The 25,737-nt window shown below is 40.4% G+C and overlaps 1 protein-coding gene across 2 annotated transcripts; it reads right to left on the reverse strand.

The window, feature by feature from the left end:
* Nucleotides 1-1,378: 1,378 nt before the first annotated feature.
* On the reverse strand, nt 1,379-25,309 carry LOC126385428 (helicase with zinc finger domain 2-like). 2 transcript variants are annotated; one of them, XM_050037134.1, is made up of 20 exons: nt 25,152-25,309; nt 21,631-23,246; nt 17,589-17,772; nt 16,766-16,873; nt 14,489-15,003; nt 13,746-14,384; nt 12,046-12,844; nt 11,812-11,887; nt 8,265-11,646; nt 8,001-8,086; nt 7,737-7,862; nt 7,500-7,655; nt 7,273-7,417; nt 7,061-7,192; nt 6,379-6,571; nt 5,849-5,995; nt 4,095-4,304; nt 3,782-3,938; nt 2,491-2,658; nt 1,379-2,399 (listed from the first exon to the last, which is right to left on the reverse strand). In XM_050037134.1, exons 2-20 carry the CDS (start codon nt 22,980-22,982, stop codon nt 2,287-2,289), a joined length of 8,688 nt encoding a protein of 2,895 aa, XP_049893091.1. In that variant the 5' UTR covers nt 22,983-23,246; nt 25,152-25,309; the 3' UTR covers nt 1,379-2,286. The 2 variants fall into 2 exon arrangements, with proteins under 2 accessions (XP_049893091.1, XP_049893092.1); XM_050037135.1 differs by lacking the exon at nt 21,631-23,246 and having other exon boundaries at nt 25,152-25,281.
* Between the last annotated feature and the right edge of the window lie 428 nt (nt 25,310-25,737).

The raw sequence follows: 25,737 nt of genomic DNA on the forward strand, positions 1-25,737 counted from the left end.
ATGTTGGTCATCTTTCGTCTGGGACAGCCCAAAATCGTGGGTATGTGTAAACCAGGCTTAAGGAATCCATTGGTACCAACCATGTCATGCTAGCTTGTCATCAAGAGCGCTAAATAACACATTTCAAAGTTAAGCTGAATTTCAACGAGGGGAAAACTGGTATGACCACTTTCACAGATATTTGAATGAAATGGTTTGTGTGGGTCCCTCAAGTCTCCCCTGTACACATATTATGCCCACTTTATGCTAGTCTTTTGGGAAAAAAACATGCAGTTTTTTTGCATGCAGTACAATTTTCGACTATTGTTTGTGAACATTTCTGCATACTGGGCTCCATAAACAGTGTTGAAATTGCATTAATTGGATCTGACTGGAAAGCTGTGACTCTTGTGGATTCAATGAGGCCCAATTTTATTCATGTTTGGAGATAAGAGTCACTATAGCAGCCATTTGAATTGAGACCATGATTTTTTAAAACTTGACTTCACTGTATAAAATGAACTATTGTGACCTCTGGTATAATCACAGCCTCATGAATGTCTACCACAAACTAAAGACCTTGAGCATTCAGAGGGTGTTTGCCTTTCATAGGTATATTAACAAAAAGGGGGTTTCTCAGCTCTTTTAAGAACAGAAGTGCTCACCATCCAATCATCAAAAAAGCAATTATGACAGAAATCTCCAAATGTCATAAGGGTTTGATCACCGCATAGATTTTTCTGTGGTGTTCCTCAAGGTCTCAGTGTCTTAATGTAGAATTTTGTAAGGGATTGTTGACCATTTCTATTAATTCTCAAAAGGTAAAAAAAAATTACATTTAGCACCAAAGCTGTGTAATAAATGGTATCAACCCGAAAATTGCTGCAAAAACTTAAAAGACATAACTGAGCATGGGAATGGACATCATATACTTCCATCACAATGGTTTAAGTCCCTATAAACGCTAAACTTTCAAAGTTTTAATAGGTGCCTAACCAAAACACACACACACACACGCACACACACACACACACACACACACACACACACAGTTATAACAGAATTATTACTAGAAAAACTTGACACACTGAGCTACATCTCAAATTTATCTAAATGTTCCCAGCTTTAAGATTTGAACCACATCTATGTGGCATATACTGTTGACCCATCCAGCCATAAAAAAAGACAAAAATGGGTCGACGATGATGGGTCATTAGTCTGAAACATTTGAGCAGAAATCCATTGCTCCTCTCAGCAAACTTATTAGGCCTTGGCAGGGGTTAAATGTTATCAGTGCTAAAGCATGTGCATGGCTTTTAAAACACATGCATGCTTTATCCATGTCACCTGCTGGGCTCTGTAAGGAACAGGCGTGAATCATAAGACAAAAACAACTCAGTTTTAATCTCATACTTTCACCAAATCATTTATTCTGATTCTACTGACAAATTCCATAAATTCCATTTAACAAGGTAAAGACAAAAAAAAAGTGAACCATAAATAAATCAGTTTGAATGTTTTTGTACATTTACTTAAACATGAAAATCTCTTATTAACATTTCTGTAGCCAAAGCTAATCCCTGAACATCCAAATGTATGAAAAACAATATTATGAAGAGTCAAACACAAAATAAAAAGTACAGACTAGGCTCACTGAATGATGAGGCAGTTACAGTGTTAAGGCCAGCTGTCCAGCTGCGATGAAAACAAATGCAGACTCATTCATCAGTTAACAGGAACAATGCCTCACTGGAGGTGATTTCATATAGTGCTAAATACAGTGGAATACATTTCAACTCAACCTAAAAATGAATTTAAAGAATCAAACAAAATGAGCTCTGCCTGCTGCCCATTGTTAAGGTTAGCCTTATATCATAAAGTATTTATTACAGCTTACAACTTTTCTCAAATGCAATATCTTAAATTGTAGTAACAAATATGAAAAAAGCATAAAAAATAGACTATTCAATCACTGAACCTGAAAGTTAAAATTAAGATTAAATGAACACACCTAACAACAACATTCTAGATACAGGTGATATTGAAGTTGTAGGACTTCCTATTTACAGCTGTATACATATGAAAGAGAAAGGGGTATGTAAATAAGGGCACAATAAAAACTGTCAAATATCAAAAACCCCAAATATGCTATAAAACTGTAAAAAGATAACATAAAAAGTTACTGCAGCATCATGGAAAAATTAAAATATATACATAATTCATGAAGTCATGCTGCTGAAGAAGTGTAGGAGCTCTGGTTGGCTGCTTGTAGAAATCAAGTCTCTTAAAAAGTATAGATGAGATCAGCTATGTGGCAGAATACACTGAAATCTTGTCAGCATCAGTCACTGCTTTGTGAAGCTTGTAGTGGTCCAGGAGCTTTCCCCAAGATCTACTGCAGCTCAGTAACTCTTGGTTCCCTTGGAGAGGACACAAACATTTGCGTTATGAAGCCACATGGCAGCTTTAAGCGTTACACATAGAAATAAGAGCTGAGCTGGAGCATCTTACCAATGATGCACAGTCCCTCCTTGGCCCTGGTGATGCCCACATTTATCTGGTTGGGATCACCCACAAAGCCCACATGTTTGGACAGCCAAGCTCCGTCTGGTTCTTTTTCGATCTCTTCACTTGGCAAAGAGCACACTGTAGATATGATGACGTATTGCCATTCACTTCCTGTGAAACAAAATGTTGTGTGTCACATTATGAGCATTCATTAAATAACAGAGGTTGTTGTTTGGTTTCTCTTGAAATACATGATTGAGTCACTGGATTGTAATTTACATGTCTAGAAAGCTGTTAGTATTATGAACCTAGGATTGCCACCTTAAAGTTGTATACATCCTCCAACCACTCAAGTTGCAGTTACCGTTTACATCCATGTCAGTCCAGACTCATATGTAGCCATGACAGTAGAAAATGTTTCCAGTATGTTGTTGCAAAGAAGATACAAATTCTAAAACATGGATACTTCACACATATCTTTAACCTGGCAGCACAGAAAACCTGTACAATCAGCACAGTTTCAAGGTGGGCACCCAAGATGAGTGTCACCAATTCAGTATCTGACCAAATGTCTCCCCTTCTGTTCCTGAGATATGAGCCTGAATAATGGCCAGAAAAGGGTTTTTGCAGATTATGATGTCACAGTGAAGCTGACCTTTGACCTTTTGGATATGAAATGTCATCACTTCATCATTTTATCCTATTAGAAATCTGTGTCAAAGTTTGTCATAATTAGTATAAGAATTCTTGAGTTATGGCCAAAAACATGTTTTGTGAGGTCATAGTGACCTTTGATCATCAATTTCATCAATCAATTGCGCCAAAGTTTAGGATATTCCCTTAAGGCCCTCTTGAGATATCACATTCATGAGAATGAGATGGATGAAACGTCACAGTCACCTTGATCTTTCACCACCAAACTCTAATCAATTCATCTGTTGAGTCCAAGTGTACGTTGGACCTAAACTTGAAAAAATTTCCTCAAGGTGTTCCTGAGATATTACGTTCCTGAAAATGGGATGGACCAGGTCACAGTGACCTTGACCTTTGACCACAAAATTCTAATCAGTTCATCCTTGAGTCCAAGAGGCTGCCTGTGCCAAAGTTGAAGAAAATCCCCCGAGGGTAGGGTGCCCATTAGCTCACCTGGTAGAGCAGGCGCCACATGTGCAAAGGCTTTGCCCCTGCTGCAGCGGCTGGGGCTCAATTCCAACCTTCAGCCCTTTCCTGCATGTCAACCCCATTTATTTCAGTAAAGGATTTGGTTTGAGGAAGCAGAGAGGTACATGTTTACCTTGGCTTTTGGTGATTGTGGTGATGGTGATTTCACCCATATTCCTCTCCTTCAGCTTGTCTCTGATTTCTGACACTTGGGCATTATAGGGCGACAGAATCGCAATGCTTTGCTGTTTGATTTTGGCATTCTGCACCAGCTTTTCGGCAATGTCAATCTGCAAAAGCACAAAACCAAAACCAGAGATTGAAAGCAATAATAAATAATGCCAATGATAACGATCATGTTAATGACTCTATAGTAGTTTTTACCCTTGCATTTAAATATCACAGTTAAATATCAACAAGGAAACCAAGGGTGCCCAGTACAGTACCACTTTGTCTCTCTCCTCCTGGTTTGCCTTGGAGTTCTCGTTGCCCTTGGCTGTGCTGACGACCAAACTGATAGTTTTTCCTCTGATGTCCCCAAAAACGATTGGCATTGTCTTGTTCTCAACACGGAGGACACTGCTCGGCTGCTCCACCCCAGTATTCAGTTTTCCCTCATAATATTGTTGTGAAGGGAATTCACATATGTCCCTATGCTATAAAAACACATAATTGATTATTGTTGGTAACAATTTAAAATATTAAACTCAAACATGTGGCAATACACAACCCCGTTCTCATTCCCAGGGAGTCAAATATGGCAGCCTAACCAGTGGCCTTCAGCTTCTGTTACCAATGCACAAGGCACCTTACAGTGTCTGCTTGAGATACACTGGTCTTTCAGCTAACTCTAATGTAATCCCGTCCTTGGCAATAAAGTAATCGGAAGAGTAAGAAAGTCTGAATAGTATAGAAAAAAGGGGTGGTGGATGGGTCAAATACATGCACGTGACTTTTTTTTAAACCATGTCACATAGTAAGTCATCTCATGGGGGTGGGTAATAATGGGTTACAAGTTGTGCACATGAGTAAAAAAGTAAATTTTTTAGGGAAGAAGTATTTTCATGTTCCTTTTTCTTAACTGTACTTATACTGTTTACTCTTAGTACGTTTTTGGCCAAGAAGTCTACTTTTTACTTCACTACATTTGCTATTTATACCTTTGGTTACAACTAGTCTGCTCGAAAACGCACGAGGAGCACCTCTACTGCAGATAGCAAGTTGCAGCAGCCTGGAAGAAAAAGAAGTACCACCCGTCTTTAACTACCATGAGACGATGAAAAGGCAAAACCCAAACCAAGACCCAGTTTCCAGAGACAACATGATGAGGTGCTTGCTGTGCTTCCCGAGGGACACTGACATCTCTGCTTTTCCAAAAACTTCAAACCTCCAATAGCACATTTAAGTAAGTTGCACACACTGTAGGTGAAAATGTGGTTACCTAGCTAACATTAGCTATGTTATTTTTTTCATGGTAATAAAGAGACTGGTATAGAGGAAAGAGATGTAAAAAGGGTGGGAGATTATTCTTATCTTAATTGTATAGGCTCTCCTTATTTGTTTGATTAACTGATTTATGTGTCAAAACAATTGCACTGGCAAGGGAAAGTAACTTGTACATTGTGTAATTTATTAACCAGGTACTTTTTTTACTTTTACTCGAGTAGGATTCTTAAGTGCTAACTGACACTTTTACTTTAGTTACTTTTTTGGGTAGTAAATGGACTTTTACTTGAGTACAGATTTTCAGTACTCCACCCACCACTGGTCATCACGTGACATAGGTGTCAAATGACATACTCGTTAAGTTACTGTAACAAATGTAGTTATTATAACCTAAACCATGATCATTTTTCTAAACATAACCAAGTAATTTTATTACTTAAACCCCAAGTACTTTTGGTGGCAAAACCTATGTTTCCTATGAAGACAGAAGTTTATTTTGAAAGACACTGTAGTGTGTAACAAGTGGAAATTTGACATGGAAACTGACACGACCAAAAGTTACAATAGAGGGATACCTAAACCATCATTGTTTGAAGCGTAGGGCCACTGACCAAGCTGCTGTATTGCTGAGTTGTAAGTGACATGTTGCAATAAAATATTGTTACAGTAAATACATATATACATAAATAAATAAAACACTGTATAATATATATAATACACGATACATATGTATATATAGTATATTTGTTCTCACCATCCTGTACTGAGTGTCCAGCATCACTGCCCTGTTCTTGTGTATTGTATAGTAGCGTTCAAACAGAGACTTGGCCATCCCCAGCTTCCTCACACGCTCATTCTTCACGATTGGTCGTAACTGTTTGTGGTCACCGATCAAAACAATCTGAAAGGGATATTGTGAGACATTAGAGTGAATAACTAGTGTAATGATGCAACCAGTGCCCCGGTCCTGTCATATGAACACAAGTGGACAGTGTTAAATACAACTGTAAACAAACAATCACAACATACATTATTGTATGTTTGCTAGTAGTTTGCTAGTAGTTGTCATGATATTATTCACAACTGCCAAACATAGACCCCCGTGTTCCAGTAGCCTACGTAATGTGAAATAATATCAATACATGTTTGGATTAGGCTTTCAGGGCAGTGTATTCATAAAACAAGGAACAAAGAAAGCAAAATTCATCATTAGCACACAGACACATTCAGGGCAGTGTTAACGGAAAGCACAAGCAGTCTACCATGGATAAATGAAAAGCCAACCTTTTCTGGTTTGTTGCAGACTAATGGAATCAGGGCCTGGGGTTCAGTGGCCATTGCACACTCATCAATGAGGATCTGACGTGCGCTGACTGTCTTAGTCAAACTTGGAGTAGAAGACTGTGTACATGTGCACAGTATGATGTCATGCCGTTCAAGCTCATGTGTCCGAGCATCTCTGAGAAGTATTTTGTATCTGGGAGGAAAAACAATCCGTTAAGTTCGTGCTGCAAATAAAGTCTTACAGTTATTTACTTACTCCTTTCTACTCTTTCTCACTTTTTAAAAAAAGGTTTTTGGTATGCACACATTAAAAAGATACACAGAAAATGACAATGAAACTAACAAACTCAAGACCTTAGGGTAGGATATAGCCCCATTTTGGACAGTTTCATCATACTGACTCAAAGTGACTACGAGTTCCTTCTAATGTACTTTTGATCATTATTCTTTAACATGGAACAAGGTTATGATTGGGTCCTGAGGATGATCTTGTCACATTATTATCACTATTTCAAGACATAGAAATATCCAATCTAGCCCTGTTAAGGAGTTTCTTGTCACTGCGTAGGACACAGTCCCATAGAAAAGCTCAGGGAAGCAACTCTGCACTGCTCTTTAATGGAGGTGTGAAAGCTAACCAGATGTGCTTTTGCCAAACCAACTAGTCTTCATCTGAACTTACTCTTTCACTTCTTCAGTAGTCAGCTCTTCTCCTTTTCTCTCATGGGCAAGTTTAATGCGTTGATCAAAATCTTTTATTTGACCTGAAAAAGGGTTGGTGTCCTGTCGCATGCGGTGATGCAGAGTGATGCTCCTAAAACCATGTAAAATATGTCAGTATTAGCCAGCAAAGATATTTCTTAAGACTGTCATCAACTGGTGTAGTAACAATACCTGAGCTCTGGCTTGGCACGCTCTTGGCGGAGTGACCTCTGGGAAAACTGAAGAGTGCAGTCTGGATAAGGGTAATCAAGCATCTCCACTTGTTGGCTGTAGACTCTGAGGGGCCTTAGTCTGTCTCCAAACCTCAACAAGTACTCTGTGTTATAACAGTAAAACATTGGTTATAACAACAGGAAGAAATGCAGCTGAAATTTCATCAGAGAAACAAAGTAACTTGCCTGCAACAACATCAACAGACTTGTTGGACGGGCCGCAGTAGAGAATAACTTGTTTCTTGTTCTCGTCCTTTGGGTCAACACATTTCCTTTGGTTCTTAGAGTTCAGCTCAAAGAAACAGTACACTATATACACACCTACTACTGTCTTTCCAGTTCCTAAGAGACAAATGGGAAAAATGGCTTAAGCCTTTGCAGAACATATGAAGCAACACGGTGAATATAAGTTCCAGCTCTTACCAGGTGGTCCCTGTATAAGTGTGAAGGTATTATTTAGAGCTTTCTCCACAGCAAGGTGCTGACTCAGGTTAAACTGTGGCAGTATATTTGGTAGCTCTTTCCTCATACTGTGCCACGTTGGTTTTACTGCAAGGACAAAATGACAAGTTGTTTTTTGCAAGAAAAAGACAATGCGTCTTCCATGTACTCAATTTTAGGTGTGACTCACATGGATACAAATACTTGAAATCTATGCAACTATTTACTGCTGAGTAATGGACATACCCTCTCTTGGAATGTGTGTTCCAAGTGCTATAGACGTGACAAGATCACATGCTGATGTAATGCTGACCACAGCATTTTCTTTCCGGCTACAGAAAGAAAAGATAAAACTGTACGTCAACAGTTGAATCAAAGGCTGAAAATGAAATTGTCTAACAATATGTCAGGTTAATGCCAATGCAACAAAAATGAGACAAAAAATATGAAAAGTCAAACTGTAATAAATATTACATTGGTACAGTCAAAGTGAACTACATTTGAACTTACATGTCGGGCAGGAGCTTTGGGATTATTTCAACTGTGAAACAGGTGTTTTTCTCAAAGACACAATCAGGTATGGTCTCCATTGCCAGGTGATTGACATAGAATTGCACTTTACTTCCTTCATTTGGAGGGTTCTTTTGTTCTTCTACTTTTCTTGTGACACCATGGGCTACCCATGTGAACTCTCGTGGGTCCACCAGTGCAGAATGTTCAGGGGCTGAAGTCAACTTCAAACCTCTTTTCCGTATGCACAGTAAGCACTTTGAAAGGTTACATTCAATGGCCCATCGACTGATCCATGCCAGGGGTAAGAAGAAGCTTCCTGTAAGTATGCCTGCCTGCTCTTGTTTGAAGTTTACCACCAGGTTCTCAATAACAATGCTGTCACTTTCATCCACTGCAGTGGAAGCAGATTCCATCTCACACAATGGTTTCCAGATCCGTTTATACTCCTCAGTGTCACTATAGAAAATCCTTGATGGATCATCTGCAGATCTGGAGAAGCATGTGATAGGACTGTGGACATGGTGCACACAGATCTCAAACTTTGGTTTAATGCGCACCAACTGAACAGCAGGCATGTGATAACCTCTTTTCACCTCTGTAGTCATTTGGATCTGAAGAGTGTCACCTCTCTGCAACTGAAGCTTGATGTCAACCTCATGCTCCGTTTGTTCCCTCTCATCCTCAAAGGTCTTGGAATGAGGCACTTCAGGTGATTGTGGCAGGATGTTTTGTTTTTCCAGTCGCTTTATATCAGCGTTCATTGTGAGAGACTTTGCATGATCCCAGTTTTCTTTGTCAATTGCCTCAATAGTGGCTTTCCATATTGCCAATGGAAGCTCAACGCAGGGACCAAAGTCTGGCATTTTCAGTTCTTGGTGGATTTGCATGTTGTCAACTGCATAGATCCGCCTTTTCCATGTAAGAATGATGCAGTCATTTGCTTCATCATAAATTGGTTGGTCAAACAATTGTAAATCTTTGTACATAATCAATACACTCTCTGCAAACATGTTCTTGTTAAAAGGAAAGGCCACTGCAAAACTGTCTGTCTTGGGACTGACAACAAAGGCTAGCTTTGAAGCACTTTGTTTTCTCATGCTCACTGCGTAGGAGATCTGCTCAGCCTTTTGTTCATACTCTTTGGCACCCTTGAGTTTCTCCTCAAATTGACTGCACAAAGTTGCAATCTCTGATGATGTGTATTGGACATCCTTGTCACATATGATGGAGTGCAAAAGTCTCTGCAAGATGAGGTCCATGTACCGCCGTATTGGTGAGGACGCTTGTGTATAAGATCTTACATTCAGAGAATAATGCCCATCGCGTGCTTTGGTATAGGACTTGGAACAGATGATTTCAGCTTTACTACAACACCTTCTGAACTGATCAACAACTGGCTTGAGCTGAGGGTGGATGTCATCTGCAGCAATCAGGTCCACCATTTTGTCTATGTCATCTGCTCTTGCAGCTGACTGGATGTCTTCCCACACTTCTGTGAGTATGCGGAAGTTCTCACAGTTTGGGGCTTGTTCATCAACATCAACTTTGTGCCGCACATGAAAAGACAGTGGTATCAATTCTCCGCAGTTCTTCTTGAATTCGTCTATCTTTTCAGGATCTGGTTTTGCTTGACAGCGAAGGGGTGTGCAACGCCTGGTTTTCTCTGAACCAATCAAAGTCTCAGATGCAAGTGTATTGAATAACACACTCAGCTCTTCAATCATCAGATTGGCTTTGCGCTCTCCGGGCAATCTTTCATCATCAGGTTGAGAATAAGCCCAATCCACAAGTCTTATTTTCCTTTGAGCTTTTGCAAAACAATAAGCCACTGTGACGCAGTCTTCTACAGAGTGAAATTTAGGTGTCTCTCTGTATCTTTGAGAGATCATGTCCTCTGCCTCTTCATAAGACAACTGCCGCTTTGACTTGACCAATGACAGCTGGAATTTGGGTTTCCCAATGATCTCATGTGTTTTCTTGTTTACTGTGAACACCAATGAAACCACCCTGCGAACTTCACCAGACAGAAGACTGAAGTGCCCAGTGCTCAAGTCTTGGGGGAACATATGGATGGGATTTTGCTTACTGCAGTAGTATGTAGCACCAAGTTGTTTTGCAGCCTCATCTAATGGACCACCTAGACTCACAAAGCTTGCCACATCTGCAATATGGACTCCCAACTCATACTGGTCTCCAGTTTCCCTGACACTGATGGCGTCATCCAAGTCTTTTGCTTCTTTTGGATCAACAGTGAAAGTCACAATGTCAGTTATGTCGTGCCTGTGTGTCCTGTCTTCATCTTTGTAGGGGAGACCCTCGTATGTACATGTATTGGGTGAAACTTTAAATTCTTCATTCAGGATCTTTAGTCCATCAACCAAAGAACTTCCAATTGGCAGAATATCTATGACATTCCCCAGTGGAATAGAACAATGTTCTTTCCAGCAAATCACTTGCACCACAAATACGTTGTTTTGTTTGAGGTTTTCATCAAGACGCTCGTATGCTGCAATCATCCAATGTCCACTGATTTGCTCCCATATTGGAATGACGTTACGTCTCTTCTTGCTGATATGTATGCATACTTTAGGTGCAGATTTTGTGATGGGCATCATTGTCCTTTTGACAAATTTGCTTTCAGAATTCTGTCTTGGTTTGCTGTGATCCTCATCCTCAAGCAGGCACACAAGTACACGGGCTGATTCAGCTTGTTTAGTGATGCTGACCACTTTTGCTGTTTGTAAGACCACTTCGTCTCCAGTGAAGACCTTGCCTAGGTTTGCTCTTCCCTTGATGTTAACATGTATGGCAGGGTTATGAAATGGTATGACATAACCTCTGTTATATGACTCCCTGACAAACCTTCCTTGCTTGTACATCTCTGGTTGTTTTTTACACAGCTCCAAAAGGTCTGTATCAGCTTCACTGTTATTGTACACTGATCTTGACTTGTGGTGGTCAAAGTCTTCAACTTTCAATCTGTCTTCATCTGAACTATATTCTGCTTTCTGTTCATATTCATCTTTTAACTCTTGAAGAATTGCATCACTGAGAGTGTTGCTCTCATCCACATGTTCAGACTTTTGAAACCTTGCAGTTTCCATAACATCTTTTTCGAAGAAATCTTTGGTGAAATGCTGTGGTGCGACACTGTTGTTGCTGATGCAATGGTCTATGTAGCTCTTCCAGACTGCAGAGCATTTCCCAAAGCAAGAGAGTGCAGCAGCATCTCCAACCACAACCACATGGGACTGAGCCCTAGTCATCGCAGTGTTTAACACACGGGCATCATTGAACAGCTCCAGACCAGGCAGGTGAGACGTTTTCAGGCTGTCACGTGTTTGTACGGCTGTCATTATGACTGCCCTGAACTGTTTGCCTGTTAACACATGAAGAATATGTTTATAATATAAAATGACTATAATATATGTGAAAGATAAGATAAAAAAAATGTTTGAATAGTCAGGTGTGCAGTTTAGCAATCCCTTATATCTAGCATAATGGGATAGTCATGCAGGAGTTCTTCAAGCTAAATCAAAATTACCTTGCACATTTGCAAGATTCTCAACATGGACTGCAGCAAGGTCTCTTCTTGAAAGGGCTGCCCTAATTTGCCGAACCTACAATCATAAGAAACAAGTAAGATATTTAAACTATTTTAACTTGGACCATATATAACAATAACAATGCAAATACATTCATGCAGAAATCTTCACTGTATCAATGATGTAGTTAATATCTCTTTTCAGTCAGTGACAACTAAAAACTTTTGTTTTACCTGGGATCCCTCTGATAGAACACAGATTGAGCTTTGGTCCTTGGTCCCCCAGGTCAATGGCCAGTGTTTGAGAATCTCTTTCACTTCTTCAACCACTTTGGCAACCTCTTCTTTGTTATACCAAGACATAGACACAGTGTCCAAGAAACACCCTCCCCTAACATGGTGAAACTTTAGGGCACGGCCATTTGCAGGAGCCGGAATATTTCCAGTAGCTTTGATGACATCATTCTTACCAACGTAGAAATGGGTGGACACAAACTCCACAATTTCTTTGGTTGAGCGGTAGTTTTCACTGAAGATGATTCTGCTGTTCTGGGCAGCATCGCACTTTTGACCTTGATAGTAGTGGAACAAGCGATTAAGGAGTGTGTGATTTGAACGGTGATGATCATCAACTGAGAAAAGCTTGGGTCCCATCTGCATGTGATCTCCAGCCAAAACAACTCTGGTGTTTGGCCCAGCAAGAGCAAGAGCCATCAAGGCTTCACATTCCAGCATCTGAGAGGCTTCATCGATCAGTATGTGGGTGAAGTATCCCTCTGGGAGCTTTAACTCGTGAAAATTTCTCGCCATTGTCGTGGTGGTTATGACTATTTTGTGGTGATCTAGGGCAGCTTTTGTAGGTGGTAGAAAATACTGCCCATCTTCTGAAAGCAAACAGTACTTCAAGGTAATCTCATCTGTGGCAAACAAAGCATTCCCTTGTTTGTTTGCTTTTATTCGTATTGGCCTTGATCCATCATTTTTCTTGTTGATGAATGGATGCAAGTGGTCTCTGACGTACAGATCTGCAGAACTGAAAGAAAACAAAAATGTCAAGGACAAAATTACCTGTTGGTATTGTTGTATTTAAACTTATTTACAACAGTCCAGCTTACGGCCCAGACACACAAAAAAAATATAAAAAAAACAGTGGTGACAAAGGCCTTCCATCACCTCACGTTACCTGTGTCTAGGCCAAAAAGTTGCACTTGAACAAACCACAAAGACTACAGCCAATGGCCAATTAGCATGTACATTCTGCACCTGCATGAGAGGAAATAACTCTCCACACCAGTGGGCGGTGGTAGTCTGTATTGATCATTCAAAAAAGGAACCGGATGACCAAAAGGGTAGATTCAAGACGCTAGTTAGCCATTTAGCAACAACATAACCTGATGTTGACATAACAGGATATTTACTATGCGCCCATGAACAATAACACAAACAATTATGAGCTGTTTCCGCTAAAGAGCTCAATGGCTAAAAAAAAAAAATCATACCTAATAACCTAATAAGTTTGTTTCTATCTCACTCCCTCTTGACTTTGGCTCTTTGTTGGCTGTCCCCACTTCCATTTCTCTTCTCATACGCTGACCTGAACTGCCAATCAGAGTGATTTCTCTCATGGATAGCCTCCACCATCTCTGACACTGATTCAACATGTTGAATTGGCCAGAAAAAAAGCCAAGAAGGGCTGACATGGGCAGAGACAGGCTGACACAGGTCGACTAATGCCGACTTCGCGGGACGCGTGAAAAAAACTAGGGTGATAGATGCTCACCGATGGCCTGACCTATGGCCAACCGTCAGCTTTGTGTGTCGGGGCCCTTTGAGCAAGGAGCTTAATCTAGATTAACACTTTCATGTAGGGAGCACATGTTCATTTGAATCAAACAGTCAATGTCATTTAACACATTTTCAAAAATATGTATTACCTGTTGGTGTGGGTGCAAATTAGCACTTTATTGTGAGGCTGCTTACAAAGCTCTCTGGCTGCTGTAGCAAGAGTGAATGTTTTCCCAGTTCCAAATGGTCCATAGATGAGGAGGGGTGCCACACATTTCTGGAGAGTTGAATTCCCTGTGATAAAGTCAATTGCTGACTGTTGCTTTGTATTCAGCTTCTCATAGCGTATGGTATTCACAGGAACGCCACATTTCTTAAGGTCTGGTAGCACTCGTTTTGTATCAGGGAGGAGGTCTATGGCCTTGTGCATGCTGCAGAAGTTGTGGCGATTCAGCTGAAACTGCACCTCCATCTGATATGACTCATTGCTTCTGAGTTGAAGACCAGAGCAACATTTTTCAGACAGTTGCAAATACATTTTGTTGTCACTTGTTTTGTCTCGCAAAATGATGGCTTCATAGACCTTGGAGTTTTGACCACTGGAGGAAAGAGGTGCGATCAGGCCTGAGTGGATGCTTCGTTTTAGTGCCAGTCCCTCTGGGGTGTCTGGCGTGAGATTACAAGGAATCGAGACAGCACAGAACAGTTCTCCCCGAGGTGCAATCATCAGGCCAAACTTTGGACTGTTCAGCATATCCATTGTTGTAATTTCTCCACAAACATTTAGTCTGAAGTAAATAAGAAAAAAAAGCTTAGGTTTTGTAAATATGCACAAAATCCAAACATCATAAAAGGAAAGATAAGATGAAGGAAAGACAGAGAAGCATATTACCTTGAAACAATCTGGTCCTCTGCCCGTTCCTCATTGTACAGGAACTGGTGCATTCTTTCTCTGTAGTTCTCATTATTCAGAGGTGTTTGGCTGTTGTGGGAGGATTTATACAGAAAACTAATCTGAGGAGGCTTGTACTCCTTCAACAGCTCCTCCTGTTCTTCTGTTCTGGATGTACAGGGGATGATAACCCTGTTCCCTCGATGCCAACGCTCAGCACTTTGAAAAGTGGCTCCATAGTTCACAGTTGTTTGTTCATTATCATCCAGTGACTGCTGGCCCACTCTTACTTTGAGTTTCTTCAAGAGCACTGGTCTCATGTCAAAATCTAACACTAACCACTGGTCATAAAGGCCTGGGTTGATAGATGTGAAAGACACGGTGATGTCATAAGTCATGTCTTCAGTGAGGAAGTCTTTCCCTGAGGAGTAGATGCAGGGCAAAGAACCGATGTCACCAAGGCTGAATGAAGCTCCTGGTTCTTGCTTAAGCAGCGCCACATGCACAAGCTGTCTCTGTATGTACAGGAAAATGGCAATTAAACACACTGTACAGGCTGTTCTAAGGCACAGTTTGTACATTTTCCTATTAAAAGTAATGCACCAAAATTCGTATATATCCCTCGTAATGATGAGTCAGTAATTCGTGCAAAACCCTTATTATTTTGGAAAGCTATGAATGCGTGACCAATGTGCTGACGAGAGCAAAGAAGAAAGCAGCCCCGAGCGGTCCAGTTAGAAGGCAGGCTGGAGCAGTGGATGAGTCACAAAAACACCCTGGGACTTGAACCTGGAGAAGGGTTCGCGGCTAAGTAAGCTGTTAGCCTGGGGCTTAGAAAGCTTTCATACTGACACTTAAGCTTTATGCCAAAACACACCGGCAGCGTATTTTTCCCCAACTCACTCTCTGCTTATAAATACCAGCTCCCATAGCAGCTCTTTTTCACTGCTCCTATGTCAGCTTGACTCCTCTTCTCATCATTGACGTTGTTACGGCCGCGGCTCTTTCCACCTTCATTGTGTGTATGTGTGTTTATTTAAGACTAATTTTTCCCTCTGTCTGCTGAGCTGCCTGCACCTCCACTGGACTCAGAAACTCCACCCCCCCTGTTTTGATTGGTGCGGCCTCTGCTGCTTCTGACCGCCCAGCCCACAGCTCACCTGGGTCCCTGATTGGTGCGGCATGAGTGCAGTGGGCCAATCCCAGTCAACCTATCAAGACCAAGCATCTATAAGCGCCCTGCCAGCCTATCAGTCCAGACGGTTGACTGTTGGTGGCAGCTGGCCTCTTTGTCTGAGAACTTTGTGTTGTGTTTGACAGCCAACTTGTAGCATTTGTAGCTTGTTTTAAGCTTTTTGGTAGATCTTGTGAACCTTTCAAGTGTGGCCAGGTTGTTAGACATTGTTAAACCATTTTGACTGATTCCACACATTTTCACCCTCACATAGATAATTTGTATTAGAGACACTAGGTGCAGGGGTGCTGTTTCGTTGTTTGTTTAAAAGCCAGATTAGATAATCAGAATTTGTTTTCCTTTTATTTTTGATTAGTTAGATCATAGGTTAAGCTCCTAGTGAGTCCTCTTTTTGTTATATTTGTTTTTTGAGTTAAACAGCACCCACCGGCCCTCTTCCTTGGTTTGTTCTCAGTTTATTGTTAACCAGTTTTCCTTAATTTAAGTTACATTAAAACTGCTTTACCTTTTAACATCTGGGTTTTTGTGTTGCTTCCCTTTCCCCTGTGAGCTGGGTTGTAACAGATGTATACAGAGATTTTGGTAGGTGTTGCTGTGTCTTGCAACTGTCCCGGGCTATATGACCCACAATCACGTCATAATGAAGATAGATATAACCTGTTGAGTCGTAGCTCTGGAGATTGGCTCTTCAGGTAAGACATCAACTTTAATTAGGGGCTCTGCACACATGATTTTAAGATAAATTTTATGGTGGAGGAAGTACAGATCTGTCAGTAAAAGTAGCAGTAACTTTGCATGGTTGTCTGTTGATTAGCTGCAGAGCAACGCGTCCAGTGTGCTAGGGGTGGTACTTGACACGTGTGACATGACACGCTGCACTGCAACAGCGCCAGTCTGTTTTCAGCTTTAGACTAGCTTACCCTGCTCTGAAGCAGTGTTCGCCTCAAGTTTGGGTTGAAGTTGCCAGTGTGAAACAGAGCTAATGGAATTTGCAGCACATTTTTGTTGCAAGCAGCTGGACCTTTTGGCATTTTGATACAGAAAAAGTAACCAACTTCCATGCCTTACTGTAAAAAACTTACCTCTGTTTCAACTTGGAAGTTCCATTTCAGTGTTGTATTGATCTGTTCACACGCCACAGTTAAATCTTCATCACAAGAGATGCTGACATCATCAACTTGTTCTGATATCTGTTAATTTGAAATAATAAAGTAAAATACTGTGATTCAGGATGGTGAGGAACTGAAGAATAAATTAAATCAGCAGTCAATTAGTAATATAAAAAAGAAACATTGTTAGAAGTCACAAACTTGTGTAATTATTCGTTATATCTAATTGATATGTGTTTGTGATAACTGTACGTGATAAAAAGCCAATTTGGGCTCAAAATGTTGTCGTTTTTCTACTGTGATAAGGGGAGATTCTAAAGTTTGCAAGTCTCTGCGAGGCAGAACTCACTATAGATAACACCCAATGATCAGTGTCTCTGGTAAGCTAATATGTAGCCTACCCACAATGCACTAGGTCCAAAGTCATCCAGGCATCTTTATCTCTACTGTAGTTTATCATATGGAGCAAAATCACAAAAACACCAGCAACAGAATGACTTGTGTATTTGCTCACTGAGCACTTGATGTAAACACGTTTTTCCCATTTTATTTCTATGTTGTGCAAACGTTTATTGTCTTTTTTGTGTCTGTCTGACAGCACTTCAGTTTCTTCTCTAGGAGAGTGTTAAAGTTCGCTATGACCTTGAGAAAGACTGTGTATGCGATTAAGGCTGGATTCTCTTTGAGAACATGGTGTGCCTCTCAGTTGACTGAACCACTGGAACATCCTGCTAAACAAACACCCTTAAACAGAATTAGATAATAATGAGACAAAATATTTGAGCCCTGTACTCACAATGTGTACTTCATTACTGCTGTTTTTGTATTCCTCCAAGAGCCTTTCATTGTAGCACATGAGACCCTGGGCTCCGATGTTATGTCTGATCTCTTTCTCCTCTGCAGCACGCATCAACCACTCCTGCAGTTCTTCCACAGAATGAGCTTTTGGGCACTTGTTGCCATACTCACACGTTTGTGGTCTAGGATGGAACAGTAATTTCAAAAGTACAATACAAAGAATATGTCAGTCAAAACTCCATGTTGGATCAGTAAAAAAAAAAAAAAGACATCTAAATATTTCTCAAATTAATTATACAAATTTAGATTCATATATACTTTTTAAAAACTACTTTTGTAGTATGTTTGTTTTTGGAGGTGTGGCTGGAGCTCCCACACTGTGGAAGATTTAAAATGCATGAACTAAAACAAATCAAACAAATAAAGTGATTATATTATATGAAATTCCTTTTTGGGCATTGTCTGTCTCATAATGAAATGAAACATCTGTTATAAAGGACAATCATTTGGCTTTTTGGCTTTAATAATTGAATGAATTGTTTTTCATGAACAAAACAAGTTTTTGCTTTAACTTATGACATAAATGTTGATTGCACAGTGTAATGGCTATAGAATAATGACACCATCTGCGTTTAGACTAATTCCCTATAAGTCTCGCTTTCACTATGCAGGTCTGTCAGCCACCGGGTTAACCCCACGAAAATGAAGGCTTGATTTATGTCACAAAGGAAGTGCGTCAACTATCAAAACAGTAAGAGAATTGCTTTTTTTCTTTCCCCTGTAGCTTTCGGTAGCTATTCCCAGTTTAATAAAAACAAACTCTTTCCAAGATTTAAGTCATGAATAGTCAATGTAAAAACTCAGATATTCTGATTGCATTTCAAGGTTGGGTCAACTTCACCACACCAGAGACAACACTGCAGTTGCACTTTATTTTAATAAGACATAAAATAAGCCATACTTTGTATCAAATTAGACCAACAATGTATTTAGTAATGTAAGATATTTATTGGTATTTATTAGGTTAACATAGTCTTCGTCACACTGCACTTAGCCCCGAACTAAGGAAGCTGTTATCCTTGGGCTAAGAAAGTTTTCACATTGTCACAAAGCTGGCATTTTTCAAAGCGGGCTAACTTCGACTTTAGCCATAGGCTTTCTGGCCTTGCAGGGTGAGCTTTAAGTTTGCTAAGTTGCCAATGTGCAACGGAGCTAAAGGCATTTGCATTCCACTTTGGTTGTCCAATCACACAACTTCTTCATCACATCATCAGTATACACATGCTATATGTTTACGCTGTAACCATGGTACTACTACTAGCTACTAGCTAGCTATCTTAAAATAACAATAACAGCAACATCTCCTCTGTTTGCTGCTACTGGAAAAACTAAAACAATAGAAATCTTATTTTCAGTCTCTCCTGTCTCCACAGTTCTCTCTTATATGTGATTTCATTATTATTCTTAAAAAAAAGAGAGAGAATCAGAGAATCAGAGAATTCCTGATTTTTTTTTATTAAATGTATGACTACATAATCGTAGAGAATCGTAAATTTGTGAGGGTTTTTTTTAAATAAATTTGCCACTTTAATATCAGAGAATATCTCAATCTTTATCTTGTAAATTTGCAACTTTAATCTAAAAATTTTATGCTTTTTTGGGGGTCTTTAATAAGTCCAATAATCAAATCACAATACAGAAAAAAAGTGAAGAAGTGTGATGAGTTTAGTGTTGTCCAGCAGAAGGCAGCATAGACCTGCCAATACGTAATGCAAAGCACTTAAGTTTTCATGAGGTGAGCTTATTCTTTTACAGATGGAGAAACACTGTCCATGCTAAATGAGAAACAATTCATTCAGTTATCAAAGACATAAAGCTACACAATCCTTCCAACATATGTTTTTCATTTTCTTATTACAAATACATTTAACAGTGTGTATTGTGTTTGACTTAATTTCGTGTTTGATTTGTTTTCACGTATGCACTTTGAATCATCCATACATCACCATCTTATGCTCCATTTATTTCAAACTGTGAGAAGCTCCACTATTTCTATTGTGTATTCCATTGTTGGACAACAGTGTCCATAAACACCACTCACAAAAACCAGAAGAACCTGGTATGCATGCTGGTATCTTTTACATAATTTCATTGTCAAGCTTGTAAGAAACACACTTTTGTTTTAAAGTATGGTGAATTAATCTGTAGCTAAAAACAGTCCCCAACAAATGCATTATTTCCTCCTGTTTGAGATCTGTTTGTACAAAAAAGGAAAAAATACAGTGCCCAGCTGTTACAGGAAATTACTGAGAATTTCTCAGAAATTAAAGTATATATTCATAATGCATACTGTATATATTTAAGTCGTCAGAAAGAATTAATGAGCTTGGAGCACAGGGACTGGGGAAGTATTGAGATACAAACTAACACACTGTTGTTGTTGTTGTTGTTGTTGTTGTTGTTTTTTTCCCTTGGTTGTCTGCATTTTTTACAAACAGCAAGACCTCCTTGGTTTTTTGTTCCATAACACACTGTTGGTGTTGGCCTTTTCATGGGATTTGTTGACGGTAACAAAACATAGAATATCACTAGCCTTGTCCTTTAAACAGGATGAAACAGAAAAAGTGGGAGAGTCCCAATTAAAGGTCCAGTGTGTTGGATATAGGGGGATATATAGGCAGAAATATAATACAATAAGTTTATTTACTTGAGTGTCTAAAGAATGAAAAGATTGTGGAATGGATATGTGTATGGTGGCGGGTATACGTCTGTGGTATTGATGTTGTGTTTGTAACTGTGGCTGTGCGTAATGTGAAAATAATTCTCTTGAAAATGACAATAAACCTATCTATCTATCTATCTATCTATCTATCTATCTATCTATCTATCTGTCTATCTGTCTGTCTGTCTGTCTGTCTATCTGTGTAGTGTGTAATCATCTGAAAATAAGAAAAGTTTTCGTTACCTCAGAATGACCCATTTATACATGGAAGCAGGTCTTCTTATGGAGATCGCCATGTTGCCCCGCTATGTTTCTATAGTAGCCCAGAATGGACAAACCAAACACTGGCTCAGGGTCATTTGTGTTTTTGCATGGGCTGCTGTAGTTAGCAAGACACATTTTTTTTTTTTTTTAATGTGAAATCAACGGGTCTGTTTGTTTTGGAGAGGAATAGACCTCTGTGGATCCTAAGTCATACGAGAAAAAGGTGAGCACAAGTTAACAGTTGCTAGGCTAGCACTCTGTGTCCAACGTGTCAAACAGTAGAGGAGAAAACCTGATTTGTAACATGAAACTGCTTTCTTTGGTGTTTTTAGCGGTGCAAATTGTTTTGTTTCTGCGGATAATTCAGCTCCCAGTCAAATGCTAGGAAGGGAAGTCTAACCAAGGCTATTCAAGAGAAGGCTGAGACACGGGGTCAAACATGGGGGGATTGCACATGCGCAGTAAAATCTGGTCTGCACTTCCTCAAAGGCTCAGTAGATGGCGTGAGACCGCGGAATAAAGGGGATGTGCATGCATGTCATTTTCACAGCTTATTACTGGACTGTCACTGGTGGCCTGCGTTGTGGGTGAGAATGACAGAGATGCGATTCCAGCAACTTCAGGCAGCCGCCGTCCAAAAGTCCAAGCAGACCGCACCAAGCGCACTCCTTGATCGCCTGAGCGGATCCTGCGCTTTTTATCTAGCGCCCCTGCTGTCACCCTCCAGCATCGCAGCTCAAGTTACACTGCGCATGTGCAATCCCCCCATGTTCGACCCCGTGTCTCAGCCTTCTCTTGAATAGCCTTGAGTCTAACCAGGAAATGTTTCAGCTGGTTGCAATATGTAATCCTCACCACTAGATGCCACTAAATCCCCCTAAATCATGCACACTGGACCTTTAAACTATATGCAATTGTGGCAATGAAAGGCATTTTTGGTAAAACACATTAAGTTCTGGGTGTTTGAAGATTGCCCCCCATAGTGGAACCTAAAGCACCTGCATGAATCTACAGTATGGTTGTAAAACACATACAGGGCAGTAGTGTTGTTTACCTGTCACACAGCCAAAACTGAGATTGGTGGTTGTGTGGAGGCTGTCTTCCTCTCCACTTGGTGGTGGTGTCCTCAGAGAGTAACTGGGCATGCTCCAAAGAGGTGCAGTGCTTGTAGAAGCTCTCTGGGGATGAAAGGTTCAGGAGGCAAACTTTGCAGTATATGGTGGCCTGTCTGGGCTCCGTCTGCTCCTGTCGGCTCAGCTGAAGGAGATGGGGCCGAACAGAGAGCCCGCTGTGCTCCACTTTCCACACGACCATCTCCACCTCGCTCTGTGCAGACTGGCAGTGTCCGGCCTGATGCCAGCAGGGCTTGCCGTCCCTGACATGACTGCAGTACTTAAACTGACATTTGGGGGGAAGAGGACGTACCTGGCTGTAGATGTGTTTCCGACTATTCTCTGACAGGTGATGAACTAAGACTGGGTCCCAGGTGTGCGCTGCATCTCCTGAGCAAGTGGAATTCCACCTTTTGGTTGTTAGTTTTTGTGGACGATCGTGATAGCACTCTTTGCAGAACTCGATAAATTCACCTGAAAACTGTTGAAGTATGCTTTTGGCTGCACTTTCTGGTGTTAGAGAATTAGGCTCAGACCTAGTTACAAGTCTGATTAAGTCATCTTTACTGATTCCTTTGTCTCTAACATAGTTCCATACAGTAGCCTCTTCATAGCTTCTAGCATAAGTGCATCCCTGTCCGTGTTGAGTACATCCAGAGCCCTCAATAAAGTAGTTACACACTTGGTAAAAAACATTTCGACTGAAGAATCCACCTCTAGGCCGATCAGAGACAGGCCTCCATTGGTTAGAGGCTTTGTCTTTGGCTAAAAGCAGATTTCTACTACACTTGTGACTAAGTGACTGAACTTTGTATGTTATTTCTTTCTCTTTGATAGAGCACAGATCACACACAGCCTTCAAATCTAGAGTTGGCAAGAGGTCACCTAGAGGTTCAGAGTTATCAGGCAGATCAGATCCTTTCTCAGACTGAGCTATGAGGTTACAGAGTAACACATGGTCTAATCTGTGATTCTTTTCAAATGTCCAAATGGCAGCTTCCTCATCACTTCTGGCAAAGGTGCACCGGTTCCTGTGGTGTGTGCAACCAGAGCCCTCCACAAAGAAGTAACACGACACATACTGACTTGGGTTTGGAAACGTGGGCCGCCTAGAAACAGGCCTCCATTTTTCGCCACCTTTGGCCTTGCAGAGCAGGAGATTTCGCGCACACTGGTGGCTGACTGGTTTTAACGTATACGTAATTTCTTTCTCCTTGACGGAACATTGAGCGCATGCAAGTTTGAGGTCGTATGTTGACAAAAGAGGAGCCAGTTTGGATTCTCTACCTGGCATTGTGATGCATTCATAATGCTAAAGTCAACACCTGGATGTAAAATGTGTACTGACCCTGCATTTGTAGGAATATCCCCAGAGTTTAAGCAATTTCAGTTTTCAGGTATGTTTTCAGGTGGCAGCCAGTCACAACAGGCCCATATTTAGTTACAAGTCCGACTGACTAAGGCACACGCCGAATGAACTCTAACAGAATTAGGTTGGATTAACTTGTCATTATCTACAGCAGACTAAAGGCCAAAGTCCAACTCTGCTTGAATGTGTCTGAAAAAGAAAACAGTAAAGATGATGCATGATAAGAAGTTTGCTCAATATATTCAACTCAGAAAGCCATTAAAGGAATACTTCATTCACAAAACAATCATTTATGTTTCTGTTTGTCATGCCGTGTTACTTTGAATTCATAAAGAAAACCCTGTTTTTCTCATACAGTTCAAAATCCAAAAAATGAGCTATGCTTTCTAGCTCCCGTTCAGAGAGAGCTGAAGGCAAGGAAACCCAATGTATTGGGAAGCATTGAGGATATGACTGGATACATGAGACTGGGAGTATACTGTTAGAGTTGTGTGAGAGCTTGTAAACAGATGTTTTGATATAGTTTTGCTATTGATAATAAACAATGTTTGGCATTTTGGATTCTTTTTTCATGGATTCAAGGTAACTACATGAATAATTGATATATAGACTCATTCATATTTTTGGCAAATATTTTGTACCACTTTTTGTTTGTAAAATTCAAGGTCTAGACACCCAGGACCAGATGTGGTCCGAACGATCCAGCGCATTCTGATCAGAATGCGCTCTACATACAGTTACACCTTAGATCAAAATTTTTCCTTCTCCTGATACCAAGGTTCAGATCACATGGTAAAGCCAGGTGGAAATGGGGTCTGTGTGAATGCAGAACTGTTTCTGCTTATTAAAAAAGAAGGATTATGGCTGCATTTCATTTGTCGCTCAACATTCTGCCTCCTGACCCACAATGTGTTGCAGTAATGTTGGATGTGCACAGCGCCTTTCTATTCTTCTGGCCACTCAAAGTGCTTCAATGCTACATGTCACATTCACTCATTCAAATACGCATTCATAGTCGGGTGGCAGAGGCTACCATACAAGGTGCCACCTGCTTGTCAAGTCAAACATTCACACGCATTCACACACTGATGGCACAGAAAATGAATACATAAATTAAATCATTAATAAAATTAAAATTCGATAAATTCATTTATACTCTTACATGCTTTTCAGTTTCACTGGTTCTGTTATATCTGTAAAGATTCACTAGTTAGCAGAACATCTTATTGAGAGCTTAAAATTTTACCGAAAAGAGACATAGAACTAATTGCAGTTGTATTTACTTTGACTAGGGATCAGCAACCTTTACCATCAAAAAGAGACATTTTTAGCCTTTTTTTTTTTTTTTTTTTTAATTTGTCTAGAGCCACAATACTTGTGCTTTATAATAAAGGTAACACAGCCTATTAGGTCTAAATTAGCCTATGAGTATTAAGAGTTCTAAGTTCATTCATATGTTTGAGCACAAGGTGACTACTCGGCAGTGGGCTAAAACTGTATAAAGGAAGGTTTCATTTAAATCCCGGCTCCTCCCCCGCCCGCCGTCCCTCTGCTCTCCAAGTGGCCTCTCTGCGACCTTTGCTGTTACGTAATACCACGGGCCGAGGAGGGGAAGTAACTCGCAGCTCAGTTTTCACAGAAAAACCCTGAAGAACCGTCTGCTGCGTGGAGCTTACATCTTAAACCCACTGGGTGGCGCGGTTGGCCATTTGCTTAACACAGCACTAGGAGTAAACAGGGGCAGCGATACGCACTCACAGGATGAACCACGGAGTGATATTAAAACGGGGGTTTAAACAGTAGAATCCCGTTTAGGCTATACCAAAACAGATGCCCCACAATTCAACACCAATCAAAACTTTTTAAAAAAATCAACCATTTCCTTTCTTATAGGCTACAAAATAAATTCTGCACCCATGTTGCCAACTCTCAGTCAGTTTATCTAATTATTCCCACAATCTTGCAACAACTAGTCTAGGCTACTTCTACAACTCCTAATACGTTTAATAATAATAAACTAAAATGAGCAATTATCGTCACAAAAACAACAACAACAACAACAACAACAACAATAACAGAAATCATTATAACTACCGTCCAATGGGCTGATCCTCTCACAGGTTGTAATATCGCGGAGACTGAGGTCCTCCGTGTTATTCGAAACTAACGTGAGAGCTAATCAACAGCAGCAGCATCGCTTAGACTCACCGCACTGTGCCTGAACCGCTCTCTTTAAAGATAACCGGGACAGCCTGTCTGACTTAAGTTTCGTTTCCCATACTATGCGTCACCATCATCAGGTCAAACTGATAGGCATGCGCTCTATACCGTCATCTCTCTTCCTCATTTCAACGATACTGCGTTGTAAAGCTACATCCACCACTTCATGTGAAACATTCATGATGTCCCTGTACTACAGGAGTCATTTATTATTGACACATATTGTTATCAAGCATTGATTAAATGAATTATATTTCATCAGTGGGGAAAAAAACAACATCTTGACATTTGGGTCGAGACTGCACGTTTTCATACAAATCCATTTGTTTCAACTTGTTTCATTTTCTTGATACTAATGCAGTGATCTTAGAAATGTAAGTTTCTACTGGAAAAGTTAAATCTGTAAGCCAGGCCAGTAGTTAGGACATTTTTGGATTGTTTATTCATTTAACCTTGAGGA

The sequence above is a fragment of the Epinephelus moara genome, chromosome 24 (genome assembly GCF_006386435.1).
Source record: "Epinephelus moara isolate mb chromosome 24, YSFRI_EMoa_1.0, whole genome shotgun sequence".
Taxonomy (NCBI): Eukaryota; Metazoa; Chordata; class Actinopteri; order Perciformes; family Serranidae; genus Epinephelus; species Epinephelus moara.

Bases quoted from the DNA above. Each gene is read 5' to 3' on its own strand.
- LOC126385428 (XM_050037134.1), bottom strand. From the start codon at position 22,982: ATGCCAGGTAGAGAATCCAAACTGGCTCCTCTTTTGTCAACATACGAC. The intron at 8,087-8,264 runs GTAAGTTCAAAT...TTCTTTCTGTAG, and splicing joins CCAAAGCTCCTGCCCGACAT to CCGGAAAGAAAATGCTGTGG. The intron at 4,305-5,848 runs GTGAGAACAAAT...GTGTTTTTATAG, and splicing joins TGGACACTCAGTACAGGATG to CATAGGGACATATGTGAATT.